The sequence below is a fragment of the Hesperophylax consimilis genome, chromosome 3 (assembly GCF_061612785.1).
Source record: "Hesperophylax consimilis isolate HC1 chromosome 3, BYU_Hcon_1.0, whole genome shotgun sequence".
NCBI classification, from domain to species: Eukaryota; Metazoa; Arthropoda; class Insecta; order Trichoptera; family Limnephilidae; genus Hesperophylax; species Hesperophylax consimilis.
This window is the reverse complement of record NC_142838.1, coordinates 31,419,038-31,435,743: the sequence shown is the minus strand read 5'-3', so window position 1 is coordinate 31,435,743 and position 16,706 is coordinate 31,419,038. Positions and strand designations below refer to the sequence as shown.

The following is a 16,706-nucleotide window of genomic DNA, read 5'->3' as shown; positions in this document are numbered from 1 at the left end:
CAAGATTTTCCGGGAAGTAACCCAAATGGGAATTCAAAAAAAGTTTTCTGAAAAAACGGGGCAAGAAGCTATTACTTTTTTTTGAGCTGATAAAGGAGCTGAGATGGCAGCACTGGTAAATAGCTGACATATAGCTGACGTTTCGAGGGTTGCCAACGCATTTGTTCTAAAATAACCACTAGAAATAGATTCCCCACAATTTGTTCCTTTACCTCAAAAATTAAATGTGTGTTATCAAGTTATTCGTAATAAGAGAATGTTTGTCTTTCTTTAAAATAAATAAAAAATGTATCTAAACTTCTAGAAATTTCCCATAGTTTGGGGAATTACCCACGAACTGGCAACCCTGGATGTTGGCGTTGTTAGGTTGACAATGGGTTTTGACAGGACAGATATTAGTAAACATAAACAATACATTTGTTATTATCCAACTACCACAAAGTGTTTATTTATTTATAAAAAAGTGCATCTCTATTTTCTGTATCATAGTATTACCCTTCAATCAACAACAAAACTTGAATTTTTATTTAATATGTACCGTACTTAGTTTCGTTTTAGGGCCAGCAATAAGAATTTAATTTAAAAAATGCAATTCGACAAAATATGCCGGATTTGTTTAGAAGAAGGTATCCTGATTTCAATTTTTGGTACCCAAGAACAAGTTGGAGAAAGCTATATTTCTTTTACTGAAATGATATTGGCTTGTGCTACAGTAACTGTGAGTTATTAAAATTAGCATGTTGTGAACATTGCTTGTCGATGACCAAATCTTCCTTTTGGTGATTTAATATAAACATTAAATAAATTTTAAAATATTTTTTTCAGGTGATTGAGAAAGATGGTTTTCCTAGTCAAATTTGCAGCGAATGTCACAAACAGCTGTGTTTGGCTTATAAATTCCGCCGTTTGTGTGAAAATTCATTTAAAATTATGTTGGGATATATTGCCAACTTTGTAAAGAAGAGTGAAGTCATCGACCAATCAATGAGTGAAGCAAAGTTGGAGAAAGATGAATTTCATATATTTGAATCTAATGTGGTCCGAATGAAACTGAATGAGAGACACGTCAAGAGTGAGAAGGATTCTATCGAAGGGGATGAATATTTAGATGATGATAGAGCATCTCCCATTCCCGAAGACTCGGACCAAGCCAGTTCTTTGCAAATAGAATTTATAAATACAATGAATAAAAAAGAAGGCAAGAGAAAAAGTAATGACAATGGCGCAACTTACATAATGAATGTGATTAATGTATTAAAAGTATCTACCTACTATTAAATTTTATATTCAAGTGGCTTTCTATTAGCGATGTTATGTGGGTTTCATGAAATGTTGACCTAATTAAGAAAATAATATTAATGCCTGTTTTTCAGAAATGAAACTAAAAGATGGAAAGAAGGTTATATTAAAGCTAAAAAACCAAGAGACAAAGATATCTCTGAAGAAACAATGGCCGTGCTCTCTCTGCCCCAAGATCTTCAAGTGGAAACATTCCCTATTTGCCCACGAGATTTCACACATAGGAATCAAAAGATACTTTTGTGAAATATGTAACAAAAGTACAATATCATTTATTTTATCATTATCAAAAGACAAAACAATAAATATGATGTTCAATAATTTTAATCCTTTTTTAGATTACAAAAATGAGAAGGAACATGTAAAAATGCATAAGAATGTAAACTTTGGAAAGTTCAAATGTGAAATTTGTGAAAAGGTTTTTAACCTTAAGCAAACTCTAGGCACGCACTTAAAAACACATTCTTCTGATAGAAAAAAGATTGTATGCAGTGTGGAAGGATGTAATAAAACCTTTCATAAAGTGGCAGGTCTAGAAAGACACGAGTAAGTCAGAATTTTATGGTTTTGTGAAATGATTGTCATATTAGTTTTTCTTTTTAAATTCTAATTATTATTAATGTAATTGATCGGCAAGTAGCAACTTGGTCTATGGACTTTTCAATTTAGCTAGCCAGTAGTTAACCTTTTCAATGTCAACCATCTATAATGAACCATTCATATGTATGATAATTATTATTTTAGACTCACTCACACTGGCCAGAGAAATTTTATATGTCATCTGTGCAGCAAAGGCTTCTTTGATAAGTACCAACTAGGAATCCACATCCGATCACATACAAATGAGAGACCTTTTCCATGCAGTCAATGTACTAAAGCTTTCATAACCTCATCGGCAAGAAAAAATCACGAACTGACGTAAATAAAACTTTATATTACCTGCTATTTTCTCATTGAATACCAGTCACCTTAGGACGGGTTGTTTTGCAGAATTTGAACAATTCATCAAATTTCAAAGTTGATTTTTAAGTTCTGTTATTATGTATATCATTATTGGCCAGTTGTTTCACTAAACTGAAATGATGAAAGAACTTGAATAGAACCTTCACAGAACTTGAAAATCAACTTTGAAATAGGATGAATTGTTCAAATTCTCTGAAACAACCCGTCCTTAGAGAATAATTTCAAAAAACTTTGGCACAATAGGTTTTGGTTTTAAAAAATTGTCCAATTGGGCTCGTAAATAAGCAAGTTTTTACGGCAATATCACAATTTGCTTGAAAGATTTTACAAGTTTTTTTGGAGGTGTTTGCAGGATACTTTTTTGTTTGTTTTGTGAATTTGTCTATACTCTTGCGGTACACGGCAATATGACGGCCAATACCATGCCCAGCAAGACAACTGTTCGGAAATAGGCAATATATCTTGCTTGTTTAAGAGCTCCTTAACCTCTCAGACAAAGACATTTATTTACTAAGTGTTCCTTTGAGAACTGTCAAAACGTGATAATTTTTGTGTTATTTATGAGTTTTGCTAAAAGCTTCATAACTCACGTTTTGGGAAACGTAGCCTCATTCTAAAATATGTTTTGGAAAGATTATGAAATCCACTATCGCATTGTGTTGCTATAAGTAAATATTTGCGTTTCTAAATATACATTTTATGAAAACGTCAAAAATATGTAAGAATCGCTTACCATTATTTCAAAGCCGTGAAAAATGTACTTTTTTCTGAGTATTATAAAGAAATAACACTTTATATATTGAAGAAATATAATTAAAAACTATTAGTCACCTTAAAATATTAACCGTCCAAACTAAAATATTTTTAATAAATTATTTAGAAACGCAATAAATTATGAACGAACAAGATGACAGATCCAATCGGCTTAGATAATGCACCTCTACGTTCCATAGATATTCTTGAATACAGACGCGTAGCGTTATTCATTATCGATACTCTGTTTTTTTAAATCATGGCAATCCGTATACTAGTGATGGAAATATATCGATTTTTGTAAAATCTCGCGCGTTTACGTGAAAAGACGTTCTAATGTCTTGACCGCTATTATCATATTTACGTCTTTTGACGTTCTAATGTTCTGAGTGGTTAACAGTAGATTCAATTCAAATGAAAATATTATAATAATTGTTATTTGTGTTTCAGGCATTCCGATAGCAAAAACTATCATTGCACTTACTGCGATATGAGTTTCTCAAACTCAGCCGGTCGAAGCAAACACCTTTCTGTTCATATAAAAGTACGCCGGCACACCTGTAGATGCTGTGGAAAGATGTTCTCTAGAAGTACCCATAAGAGAGCACATGAGATGAACCTACACGGCATTTCAGATAACATCTCCTGAACATTTTGTAGGTGAATGAATTGTATTATGCTGGCATTTTCAACACAATCTATCCCAACACGCACCACGTTTTGTTTTAGTGAAACTTCATGGAATTGCATATGTGACACTTGCTTACTGGGACAGTCACCAAAGCATGATAGAGAGGTTAAAATCTGAAAACTATTTTAGGTTTTGATATGAATTTAGTTTCACAACAGAAAGTGAATTGCAACACTAAGGCAGAACACATCTCTGCACGCACATTACTTATTAATATTCTACTGGAATTAAACATATGTATGATGAGAATACTGATTTAACTTTCGGTATAAATTGAGTTATTATTGTAATGAAATTTTTAAATGTCAGCCAATTTAAAAAATGGACTGAGCTTTATAACAGATTTAAGAAAATGAAAGGACCGAACCAAATTGCTCAGAGCGTGGGAGGCGGCATGACTGTCCCACTTTCGGTGATTTGCCAATAAATTAATCTGACAGTATACAGGCAACTCGCATTGTAATATCACCATTCAGTACACGAAAATAAAATCTGCTTTTACAAAGTGTTATAATTTAGCCACTTCATTCAATTTTAGCACTGTTACGTCAGGCAATTAGTTTAAAACGAACGTTCAGATCCTGCGTATAAAAGCCACACATTGGACAGCACTGCAAACCTTTGCCTTACTTAACTTTACTTTTCTGCGCGTGGTCTGGTTATTTCAATGTGCGCTCTTTGGTGGTCAATATACGACTAATGCCATAGTTTATTTAAAGCATTTTCTTAGCTCGTCGAAATGATGGCCCAGATTTGATGTTAGGGCAAGTCTATTAATTTGAATGTCTATGATATCAATACAATTCTGGTGAAATCCGAAACCCCAAATCTCAATGTACATTTTTATTTTATTTATTTTTCGTTACTAAATAGACACCAACTCTCCAACACCACCAGTTGTAATGGTGGCAGTGTAAATATATTGCTTTTACAGTATCATTAAATCATAATAAATATAAAATAATTTATGTCCACAATCAGGCTACTTTCAGTAACTTCCCCTTAATATTTTTATTTACACAATGCAGATTGATTCTTGTAGATGTTTTATATTGCACATGATAAGCAGCCCCATCAATAATCATACCATATTACTATTATTTACATATAATAGGATAACTTGTAGATTTCATTTCTTCTACCACGCTGGAACCGTCCACTAGGACTTCTTTCTTGAAGGTACGATCTTCTGGGATGGATTCACCGAGGTTGAAGCTCTCAGGGCCGGGAGGACTTGGAATAGGTTGTGTTCTCAGGATGGTGTGAATGACATTTATCGGCTCGGTTTTTGGCTCTGAAGAAAAAAAAAATATATTACATTATAATTAACTATTTATTTTATTAAGTAACATGCAAGAGTCCGTCCGGAGTCACTGGAACTATGGAATTAATATTTTGCTTCTGATTAATGGTCTCCCACAATAAAGATACTGAGAGTGTCTTCAGTGGGCAAATATTCTAAATTTTAATTTATTTGCCCACGCAAGGATTTGAACCCGCAGCCTCTAGGTTCGGAGCCGAAAAACTTACCGCTCTGCCACGGAAATCATGTTTACGCAACTATCAAGTCAGGAGATTTAGGATTTGGCCCCGAGAACCATTTTTCGGTTAACGAACACCTCTGCCATAGGTCACCCCAAGTGGTTCACTATGTTTGATGACTTAGCGGGGGCTCGTGAAGTGAGGTTTTTCTAGGTCTTGGTGGCGGATGAGTCTGCCCACTTACTGCGTGGTGGGCCAGATTGTGAGAGAATGGTTGAGGGAGACCATTTGACATCCCCAGTAGGATTCTCTTGACCCATCGTCTTGCACGATGAATCTATTCCTTCCACTGCAATGTTTGTCACCCCTGGACCCACTGACCCCCATATTCCTACCCACCCCTAGTATCATTTTAATTCCCAGAACTTCCTCCTTCCTTTCCTTTAAAAGATCCTCCAAACAGCACCCAAAGATAACATAGGCCATGAAGGAAGCTATTTTCCTCAGGGACTCCTTTGTGAAGATAATGTAAAAAAAAGGGATATTTACCATTTGAGGGAGCGAAAGGGTTGAAGGTCTCAGCAATCTGGAACTCGGTGGGGTGCATGCGGCGCTTGTGGATGCGGCAGTTGGAGCCATTGGTGAAGGTGCGAGTGCACCATGGGCACGTGTAGGAGCGCTCGCCCGTGTGCAGTTTGATGTGGCACTGTGAGGGCAAATTTTAATATTATGTTTATGTTTTGTGGAGGGTTTTTTCATGGAAATAAGAGTGAAGCGGGTCCAGGACCTGCAGAATGTTGCAGGAGGGAGGAAACATTAAAGCTGACGAATCTTCTACAGCCCAGCTATTATTTATTTTACCTCTAAGAATTTCATAATTTTTTTCGGCTAACCGTTCGAAAGTGGTATTTTATAATTTTACCACTCTAGCTCATTGTGCCACCCCTGGACTCAGGGACTTAAAACTGACGTCAATATATTTGGATTAGTAGAAAGGGGATTTTCATAATACATAATAATAATATTCCTCACAATAATAAACAAAGATAAAGTTTTTACAGGTTACTGATGGTTTTTATTGTGTAAACTCTAATTACTACTACAAAACTAAAAAACATTTAGTTAGACAAAGGTTTTATAAAAGTTATTTGTACTTTCCTTTTTTCGTTTAATATTTTTTTTTTTTTTATATACTGAAAAATATATACTGAAAAATTTGCTAACTTTGACAAATATTTTTCAAATGCTAAATGTTGTTTTGTTATTTTTATATTTTCGGAAGTGTTTACGGTAAATTTTTTAATGCAAACTGAAAGCGCGGTATTTTCTCTTTTAAATACTGTTTTAATACAAAATGAGATAGCATAACTTTTATGAAACCGTGTCAGGCTGGGATACATGTTTTTCAAAAAGACTTTATGGCTCTTTGTTGTCTGTGAAGAATACCTCACAAAATTACCCAAGGGGTTAATAATAAATTTTAAAGTATAATGGCTAAATTGTGCAAGATAGGCACTTATTATTGTGGTGGAGCCTGATTGTGTCTTTGGAATATTATTTATGTAGTCATGTTCTCCACAAAATGGTTATGCGCCAATATATTATGGAGAAGATTAGCAATTTGGCAGTTTTACTATTTTGTGACATTAACTATCAAAAGATAGTTGTCTGTACGTGACGTTGAAAATATCGGTGGTCTTTTGATTGGCGCCTTCTGATAGGCAGAAGTCCTTGTATATGTTGATATGTTCCTTATCAGAGAGAAGACAGAAAATAAGAGACAAATACTTAAATTAAATTGCTTTTACCTTAACATCTTTCCGTCTTTTGAAAGCCTTTGCACAGAACGGGCAAGCGTGTCTCGCTTTAGTTTCGTGAACATACATGTGATTCCGTAGAGTTCTTCGAGAATTCAGGATGACAGGACATTGCGGACACTGGTACGCCGTGCCCTTGTGGGTGTCCTGGTGTCGCACCATGGATCCTTTGGTCTTAAATCTAGAAAGAAAGATTGCGTTAGGGGATCGGTACCAAAATTCATACAGGCAAATCGTTTGAAGAATCGTGCCGACACACGGTACGAAGTACTGTAATTGCAGTGTCGAACGCATACATTAATTTTGCTTTCAGATATTACCTCTACTGGGTTAGTTAGTGTTAAAGTTAGAGTATGGTATTGTCTATGTGTTGCACAGACATAGGAATTAATAGACGAGAAGATAATGGCGAGGGGTAAAATCAACTGTTGAAGAACGAAGGGCGTAAGGCTGACTGTGATTCGTCAATAAATCAATCTGACAGTAAATAGGCATCTCGCATTATAATATCACCATTTACTTCTTAAAAGTAAAATCTGCTTTGGAATGAATAGACATTTTTACATGGGAGCGCAAATTACTCGCCACGTTATGAACAAATTTGCGAAGTCCAAATTCGGCAAAAAAATTCGGTTGTATTTTCAGAGTCGAATATTTCGTTTAAGTATTTAGTTAAGACACTTTTATAAATGTTCATAATTTACTTCCCAGCAACCAACCAGCTTTGTGTTTCGCGTCCAGACGTTTCTCGATATGATAGTATAATATGTTTCTAAAACTGATCTATATTATACGATGTGAATATGCTTAAAATAAAGTAAAATAATGCTTATATATGGAATGTAATACGACAATAGGGGTTTATTCTCTTTTTCACATCTATTTTTACAAGTTTTCATAGTACAAGTCAACATTTTGCCATGTTATTTCGTAAAATGAACCGATGATGCCTCGACCATAGTTCGCACAAGAATGATGACGTCACGTTTTCAAATTTCACTTGAGGCCATACGCCAGCCCAGCCGGTTCCAATGGAACCGGTATGGGGAGTGGGGATAATACGCTTTTAATCACTTAGGGCAGGTCTACTAATATTCATATGTCTATGATGTGTTGGCTTTAACAAAAAAATATCTTTTTATTTATCGAAGTTTCTTGTTAGCCTCGACAGGAGAGGACATGTTTAAATGTATCTGTGCACACCGATAGGATTGAAAATTTCAATTTTTTTTCGAATAAGTTTGGAATACCCCCTGCACTTACTCACAACTTACTCCGCAAATGTCAAAAAGATACTGGGTGGACGTTTATCAATTCCGTTTAAATTTAGATTCAATTCGACAATGTCATTTTTATGTTTTTTTGGTTTCATTCTTCAGCTTCCTAAAGCGGGGTCTCCTGCGACCGTTTCCACAAATACAATACCTCAAACATTACCACAATTTGTTTGCGCCCACATTCCGTCTCCTCCCTTTGTTGAAACATTGAGGGGCAGTGGGTGTTGCCACATACATTTTATTTTGAAGTCTGTGGTTAGAACCGCACACTTGACGTCTACGTAAATGATTATGTGGGCGTCAAAAAATTTCAAGACGAGTTTTGATGAGGAAGAGATGCATACGGTTTTAGTGATAAGATTGTAGATGCTATATCGGGGAGAAACACAGGTTTCGAGTAGGACCGAACTTATTTCCTCCATATTTTATTGGTTTAAGGAATTAAGAATAGAATATCGATTCGGATTGGGCAATTTCTTCCTAGTCTCTGAAATCGATTTCGAAGAACTATTTTTTAAATAAAATGTGCAAAAAAATATTTCACCATAAATGTGAATTGGCATTACATTACGATTTATGGCAACTAGCGATTCGTGCACAAGCTAAATGTTCAATTTAAAAAATTCAACAATACGATTAATAGACTTGGAAACAAATTTCAAAATAATATGGAAGATTGGAGTTGGGGAGGCAATTTTAGATATGGCTTGATAGAAAAGGGGATATTTGTTTAGAGAGGGACAACCCCCAAAAATATGTGATTTAAAGTTCCCATTTCTAGACCAAGAACTTTATTTAAAGGTGAGCTCATGATGGAAACAAAATCATCCATTACGACGTTATTCATTTACAATTTAATAAACTCATAATAATAAGCTCGCTCAGTGCACATAACTGCAAAAACCTTGTGTGATTTATGCTCCGTGACTGACCGCACCCCGCGGTGCTTGTCAAAAAATCAAATAATCCTCTTCCCTGCCTTCTCCATTTCACCTGCGCGGAGAATGTTTTCCATCGGCCACAGAAAACACGAACATTGCGTGTGTAAACAAAAATGTGGGCGTTTATGCCCCCATTTCGAATATTTGAGCCAACGTTTGTGGTAATGTTTGAGGTAATGTTTTTGGAAAATGTCACAGGAGACCGGCCTTAATAGAAACAAAATAGTTATTTTTTTTATCCATCCAGTACACCAGTAAAGAAGTAAGTGTCAGTTTAAAAAGATTTACCTGTACTTTGTTGAATAATCTGATTTTGTGAAGACGTTCAAAGCATAAGATAAGATCTAACGATATAACGTTCAAAGCATATATCACCTTTTATTACATTCATGGCAAACAAAATTCTTGGCATCACCGTGGCGCATTACATGCTCGTCTAAATTGGATTTTTGCGCAAATGCATGGCCACATGTGTCACACACAAAAGGTTTGAGCTTTTCATGAATGACACGAGTGTGAGTTAAAAGCGCTCCCTTTGTAGCAAATCTGAAATAAATCAATAATACATTTATACTGAGATTATCCTTACTAAATCGTAAACTAAATATATAGTAAGCTTGTAACATTAAGGCATAGTTTTTTATCACCAACGACAAAAGATTGGAACTTAAATAGAATATGTCAATACATAATGATATTTGACGGGCTCTATGGTCGCGGGGTCGGCTCTCGACTAGCAAGCTGGAGGGCGCGGGTACAAATCCTGGGCACGCAAGTAAATTTTATTCAATTAATTTGCATTATTTCACAATTTACTCATTTACAATAATAGACAGAATTTTTGCAGTATGTTCCAGAGTGGAAAATACTTTCAATATCGCCCTGGTGTAAGACCACCATTCAGAATTGAAACATTGCTTGAAATGGTTTTGGCTGTGTTTGGTGACCAGATCTGAATAGCCAGGAACTTCCCCATCTCCTTCCTCTTCCCAATTCTTCCTCTTCTCAATCCTATTATTTATATGACTAGTATGAGCTTCTAAGCAGCTCATACTAGTCATATAAATAATAAATAAGTAATACATAATAGTGTCTTACTTGCTATCGCATAAATCACATGGTATAACAAATCGCTCCTCTCGGGGAACATGAGTTAGTTCGTGGGACTTCAGTATTCGAGCTGTGGTGAAACGCTTGGCGCACTTGCAACATACAAACGGAAACTCATTTTTGGGTAGGTGATACAGGGCATGGGTGTCCAGAGATGCCTTGCATCCAAATACTTTGTCGCAGGATTCACAACTGTAGAAAATACATTTTAAAATATAATAATGTAATAAATTAACATTAATTGTACTGCGTTGGATTCTCTTATTCATAGAATTTTAGTGGTATGCCACTACTCGAGTCGGACGGTGTCGGGTACTACTGTAGTACATAGTAACAAGCGTTAAGGTGCTACGGTATCTAGGCCGTCGTAGACACTTAGTGGACACTTCGGCCGTTGCTTAGAGGTCAAGTCAGACGGTACTAGAAACTACTGCGCTATTCCTACAGGTACTGGGCGACCGCTAGAATCTTCTAGCGTAACGGGCGGCAACATATAAAAGGCAGTGACGTACGCCTCACAGACAATCTACTACTTATATATTTTTAATGCGCTAATCAAGATAACTTAATCATTTCGCAACACGATTACTTAAATGATCTTGGTGTTTCTGTTGTGATTAATTACTTGTGTGGTATATAAAATATTGTTAAAATGTATTTACGGCTGATTTATCAACACCGAACACATCTTCAACCTTCTCAACAGAATCAATCTGAATTTCAAGCACGTCAAAATTTCAAACATAAATACATATCAGGTTACTTGCAGATCCAAAACCTCTATCATCAAAGAATCCTCATGGTGCAATAAAATAAAAATATTTTTTTTATTGACTTTTTGTGGTATGTAAATATCCATAATGGGGCTGACAGCACGACTTTCAGCATATCGCTCGCCATACAATCACGAAAATATGGCAAGCTATATGCTGAAATATGCCAAACCACGAGACTATAGCGTGGTCTGTCACAGGTTTAAAGCGGGGTCCCCAACCTTCTGATACTTGTAATTTCCGAACTGCTTCAAATATATTTTTTAGAACTTCTTTTCCAAATACTTTTTTCTTACAAAATATGTGAGCTGAAATTTATGGTATGGATGTTATAGAAGTAAATTTTCATTGAAAGAGGTCAACAACTTTATGTGACTGCTCAATTGTCAAATTTGGGCAAAACGGTATTAACAGAAACTTACTTGAAGGACTTGGAGGGGTCATGTTGGGCCATGTGAAGTTGAAGGGATCTTCTGGTGGTTAAGTACTTGAAACAGACACACATCACTTTGGGTTTACTCTGGTGAGCTTTCTTCACATGTAGTTTCAATGCATTCCAGTTTAAAAATTCCTTTTCACAAAAGTGGCATTCAAATCTGCAAACAGGGAAATGTGTTCCGAATTTATTAAAACGTGTTTTTGTAAAGAATCTTGTATTAATTATAGCTAATTAGAAGAGGGTGTGCAAGATCCTTGTTCCTAATTTAAACTCTTTTAAAATGAAATATTATACAATGACACAATACCCTAAAATAAAGTCAGAATCTTAACAACGTAAGTGAAGAAGCCGTGTACAAAAATATGGACACGCGGCCCTGGTGTATGGGACAGACCTACAGTCAAATTTACCCTAGCAGGCATAGAAAATTGGTCTTTCCGTGGGGTTTATTTTAATTAATTCTGATAAACTTATTACTAAAATCTCAGATTTTTCACTGTCTGGAAAAATAAAATCTAGTGCTCACTGCTAATTTTATAGTAAAAAAATGTTTTATAAAGTTTTACATTAAATATTTTAATGGTAAGGTACTGTTTATCTTTATTGATCATAAATATAAATAACTTACATCCTTACACTATTATTGTTACAAATTCATCGGAATGAATCAAAATGTGCAATCGGAATGAGTCAAGTGTGCAAAATTTCATCAAGAAGTGCCGAAATTCTGCTTTAAGAGGTAGAAAAGGGGATAGAGGTGGTTTTTAGAAATACGTAAACAGTGACCTTGTTCTTGTTTTGAAGGTAGGTGTGCAAAATTATATCAATCTCGGAATAAAACTTTAGATTTGTATGAAAACAAAGCCATGCTGCCACAGACACTAATATTTATATTAGAAGATAAATTATTATATCAATAATTTAAAGAATTGTTGCATTTTTTAAACAAACTTAATTTAGAGCCCACTTAATTATGGTTTGTGCAGGTTTGAACTACGACCCTCCCGACATATCAGGACTGCAAAAATAAACCTAAACCAAATCCATGACATAAACCGAAAACCCTGTATAGAAAAGACCCACAATGGCTGGGCTGCAAACCATAGTAAACTTTTCTTTTCTGCGCATGTTCTTCGGTTTACGTTGATTCGTTACCCTTACCGACCCAATGGGACGACAGGCTATGTTAACTTGTTTATTGACGTTACATACTTGAACATTGAATAATTAGTCCTTTTGGCATACAGCTTTTTATCGACATCAGGTATTTTGGGTAACTTAGAGGATTTGCATTTTCTTTTAGGCTTTTCCCAAGTTTTATCAGCTTCTGTATCAAAATCATCAAAACATAAATTATCTTCATTGTCATTATCGCTATGCGAAATTTCTTCTTTAATTTCTTTTCTTTTTTTGGGTAACTTAGAGGATTTGCATTTTCTTTTACGTTTTTCCCAACTTTTATCAGTCTCCGTTTCAAAGTCTTCAAAACATAAATTATCATCATTATCATTATCGCTATGAGAAATTTCTTCTTTAATTTCCTTTCTTTTTCTCATAGTTAGTAGCTCGGGGCTGTTCATCATTTCTCCTAAAGAAATAAATACATAAAATATTAATACAAATGTAATTTTTTTCCTCTTATTAATACTTTGACAACTTTCCACAAATATTATGATAATACAGAACATTCTAAGACAGAAAACATTATAATATTTAAATGAAAAAATTATTGATTTATGAAATCGTAAAAAATAAACAAAAAAGGCAGCATAAAAAAGACGGTAAAAACTGGCTGGAAAACGTTGGATGAGTAGAAAAAATGGTATTAAAATTACTATGCATAGTTTTGAGATATCTGATATGAATAATTGATAGTAGAAACAATAAAAGAGAAAGAAAAGTAACAAAAAAAAAAGTTTGATCTGTCAGTTGTTGAACTATATGCATTAGGTTGATTGCATTTGGTCAATCATAATACTGCTACATCAATAAAGGACTCACTGACAACAAGTTAAGAGAACTGCTAATCATACAGTTTAACACGTCAAAAGTGAGATTTATCAAAAAGCAGCAAATTCATCAAAGCTTAATTAACTCATTCATAACATAAAAACTTAGTAGTCTGATAATTTTGACCCTCGAATCGTTGGCTTCTAGACATACAAATACTACCAAAACGAGGCGAAATTTGCATACTCCACTTCCAAATATGCCCAAATTATTGAAATAACACTTCGTTAGTACAAGAAACCATTATTTACCTAGGGGGAGATGGAAAAACGTGTACAAAATAGGTTCTTAGTTTGGGTTATTTAAATAGTTTGTGCGTATTCAGATTGAACCGGACCCTTCCTCACATCATACTAATAACATCAAATGTGGCATCCAAATGAAAAGAATTTCATGCAACTTTTACCATCTCCCCTAAAGTAAATATTTGAACATAGTAATTTAGTAGAAACAAAGTGTTATTTAAATAATTTGTGCAAATTGAGACGTAAGCGGAGATGGAATTTTTACCAAAAACATTCTGGTCGTTTGAAAACTAAACATGCACTTATTTAAACCAGCAAATTTCATACTTTGCTAAGATCAATCACTCAGAAGATATAACGAACAACAATATATTAATGTTATTCATAATATTTCAATTAGAGTTAATATTTTTACTAAAAATTTAGGTACTCTTTCACAACATGTTTACAAAGTCCGGCCCACATAACAACTCATCAGAATTATACAATGAAGATAAGCAGATAGCCAATAAAGTAGAGTTATTTTTAATGGCCTGCTAGGCCAAAATTAATCAAAAAAGAAAAATTATAGTTTAGACTTGGCCACAAAACAGTCAAAGATCGAAAATAGTTTTCATGCAAGAGTTCTTGCCAGATTTGCAGGTGATGCACATGAATTGAAAGAGAACTTAAATGAATAGATTTAATAACTATTTTGAAGAATAATATATATTAGGTTCTCACCATCCATTAATTTCTCTAAGTCACTGAACACTTTAGCATCTTCAAAGTCTTCGGAAACATTCCTTTTCCGAGGCCTTCCTCTTTTCTTTTTACGGATTGAGGATTTCTCGACTAAACTCTTTTTTTTAATTCTAAGATTACTCAGAGGTACGTAATCTAAATCATCATCTTCATTATTTGGAGTGTCAACATCCTGTATAAAATTATCCAACAATATAAAACATATGCCAAACTATTAACTACCGCAATACTAAGGTCTAAAATAAGATATATTTAACAAGTTCACTGCAAACTCCGCCATTAGACGGAGTTTGAATGTACCGTGAAACTAAAATTAACGTGTGCGTCAATATAACATTCAATGCTCAATGAAAATCCAGCAACTATTGCGACGTATAGTTGATATTATGGTCCTGTGCTGGAATGAATCAGAAATGATTGTTCGCACGCGGTTTTTGACTATTTACTCTAGTTTTAAAGTTACAGTGTGTTGAATGTAGGTGGCGGAGCTTGCCATGTTTACATATCGAAGTTTTCCAAGGCTTCACTGTCCAAGGCTGGCAGTGAACCTGTTAAACACAATATTTAAATTATTTTTACCCATGTACAGCCATCTGTTTTAATATTTGATGTCGTTGTACTTGCATCACTTTTTTCATGTTTAATTTTAATTTCATTTTCACCCAGTTCAAATTCAGATTTAAGGCATTGTAAATGTATGTCATCCTGCAGGCTAATGCTTTTAATCTGAACAAGGAATGCTTGATATTTTTCACACTGGGCTGCAAAATTATTAAATCCTATCAGTTTTTCGGTGCATTCACGACAAACACTGCTAGGGAAAGAATCTTCTGGATTAATCTGGAATAACAATAAATTAATTGAGTAACACTTGAGAAATGCAAATCTTTATTTCCTGTAATCAATCTCAGTAAAGGTTCAAGATACACAAATTGACAGGAAAGTAGGTAAATAATCATGTATGCATTATTTTATGATCAATAATCCAAACAACTTACGTATATCGATAGATATTTTTCAATTAATTGGAGAATCGCTTTACTTTCTCCTTCCATGTTGAATAATACGTTATCAGCACCTTGGCTGTTCACACAAAGGCGACATAAACTGTCCCAGGAAAGCGTCATCTTTAAAATTAACAAAAACACTATGCAGTTTAAACGGAAATATCTTATTTGATAATAAAAATAATATGGCTTTCCTGTCTCTTCACACGAAACTGACGTTTAAGGAAAATAAAAAATAATGCTGTCAGCGCGCAAAAATAATGTTGACAGCCATAAAAATATTTATGCTCAATCCAACACTAGCCCCCTTTGGATGCTTCGAGTGTATAAATCAAATGTATTACTTCGAAACTTATATATTATATTTTTACAATATTGTGCTGTTTCGAAAGCCATTTTTTTTAAAATTTGAAGTTTTCTATTGATGCTGTATTCAATTAAAATAGGAAGCGCTAAATAAATGCTGACTTGCAAAAAATCTTTTAACTCGTTTATTTGGATTAAAAATACAATAAATTGATATTTGTTCTTAAATACTCCACTATAATACATTACAGTGACCATGGGTGGGTATGTCCTACATTAGCCTTTTTTAAAGTTTTACCAGGGAGAAAACGAATAATGTGGGGTCAAAAAAACTATCGTCGGCGCTGGAAGCTAAGGTTCATAGAAAATATATTTAATAAGCTGCGCTTATTAAAGTTCTTTTCGAAAAAAAACGCATCGGGCCCGCTTGAAGTCCAGTTGGAATCCGAGAGGAACGATCTCCTTCACTTTTCACTGGGAATATGATATTATTTCTTTGTAAATCTAAGTTCATTTCCTTGCACTTACCAGTCGAATTAAAGTCAATAAAATGTGGTATTTTAATAGTGTAACAATGAGGTATACAGTAATGAAACAATATGCAGTAGAAAATGTCAGGGACGCCCGAGGAAGACATGGCGCGATTAAGTTAAATTTATACTTATGTGTACTAAAATTAGGCGAATGTGATGAACGAAAAAAGGAGCGTAAGGTTGTGTTCAGAACCTCATTCAAGATGAACTAAAAATGTCCCATACAACACGCAAAATGTTTCGTCACCCTACAAAATACACTCGAGGATCGGCGTAAAACAATTCGACAAACTAGGCATAACGACCCATTTCAATG

The 16,706-nt window shown here is 34.5% G+C and overlaps 2 protein-coding genes across 6 annotated transcripts; one reads left to right on the top strand and one right to left on the bottom strand.

The window, feature by feature from the left end:
- Positions 1 to 374: 374 nt before the first annotated feature.
- Positions 375 to 3,664, top strand: LOC149425268 (uncharacterized). 4 transcript variants are annotated; one of them, XM_089651049.1, is made up of 6 exons: positions 375 to 718; positions 826 to 1,210; positions 1,374 to 1,559; positions 1,638 to 1,845; positions 2,044 to 2,217; positions 3,466 to 3,664. In XM_089651049.1, the coding sequence occupies exons 1-6, from the start codon at positions 587 to 589 to the stop codon at positions 3,662 to 3,664; spliced, it is 1,284 nt and encodes a 427-aa protein (XP_089507175.1). In that variant the 5' UTR covers positions 375 to 586. The 4 variants fall into 4 exon arrangements, 3 of the variants coding, with proteins under 3 accessions (XP_089507175.1, XP_089507173.1, XP_089507174.1); XM_089651048.1 differs by having other exon boundaries at positions 439 to 463; positions 548 to 718; positions 1,374 to 1,845; XR_016305674.1 differs by having other exon boundaries at positions 826 to 1,260; positions 1,374 to 1,845; positions 3,466 to 3,604.
- A 1,139-nt stretch (positions 3,665 to 4,803) lies between these two features.
- LOC149425267 (uncharacterized) lies at positions 4,804 to 15,762 on the bottom strand. 2 transcript variants are annotated; one of them, XM_089651045.1, is made up of 11 exons: positions 15,543 to 15,762; positions 15,124 to 15,384; positions 14,524 to 14,716; positions 12,990 to 13,133; positions 12,758 to 12,872; positions 11,529 to 11,702; positions 10,322 to 10,525; positions 9,599 to 9,769; positions 6,997 to 7,186; positions 5,738 to 5,894; positions 4,804 to 5,000 (listed from the first exon to the last, which is right to left on the bottom strand). In XM_089651045.1, exons 1-11 carry the CDS (start codon positions 15,669 to 15,671, stop codon positions 4,804 to 4,806), a joined length of 1,935 nt encoding a protein of 644 aa, XP_089507171.1. In that variant the 5' UTR covers positions 15,672 to 15,762. The 2 variants fall into 2 exon arrangements, with proteins under 2 accessions (XP_089507171.1, XP_089507170.1); XM_089651044.1 differs by having other exon boundaries at positions 12,758 to 13,133.
- Positions 15,763 to 16,706: the final 944 nt, after the last annotated feature.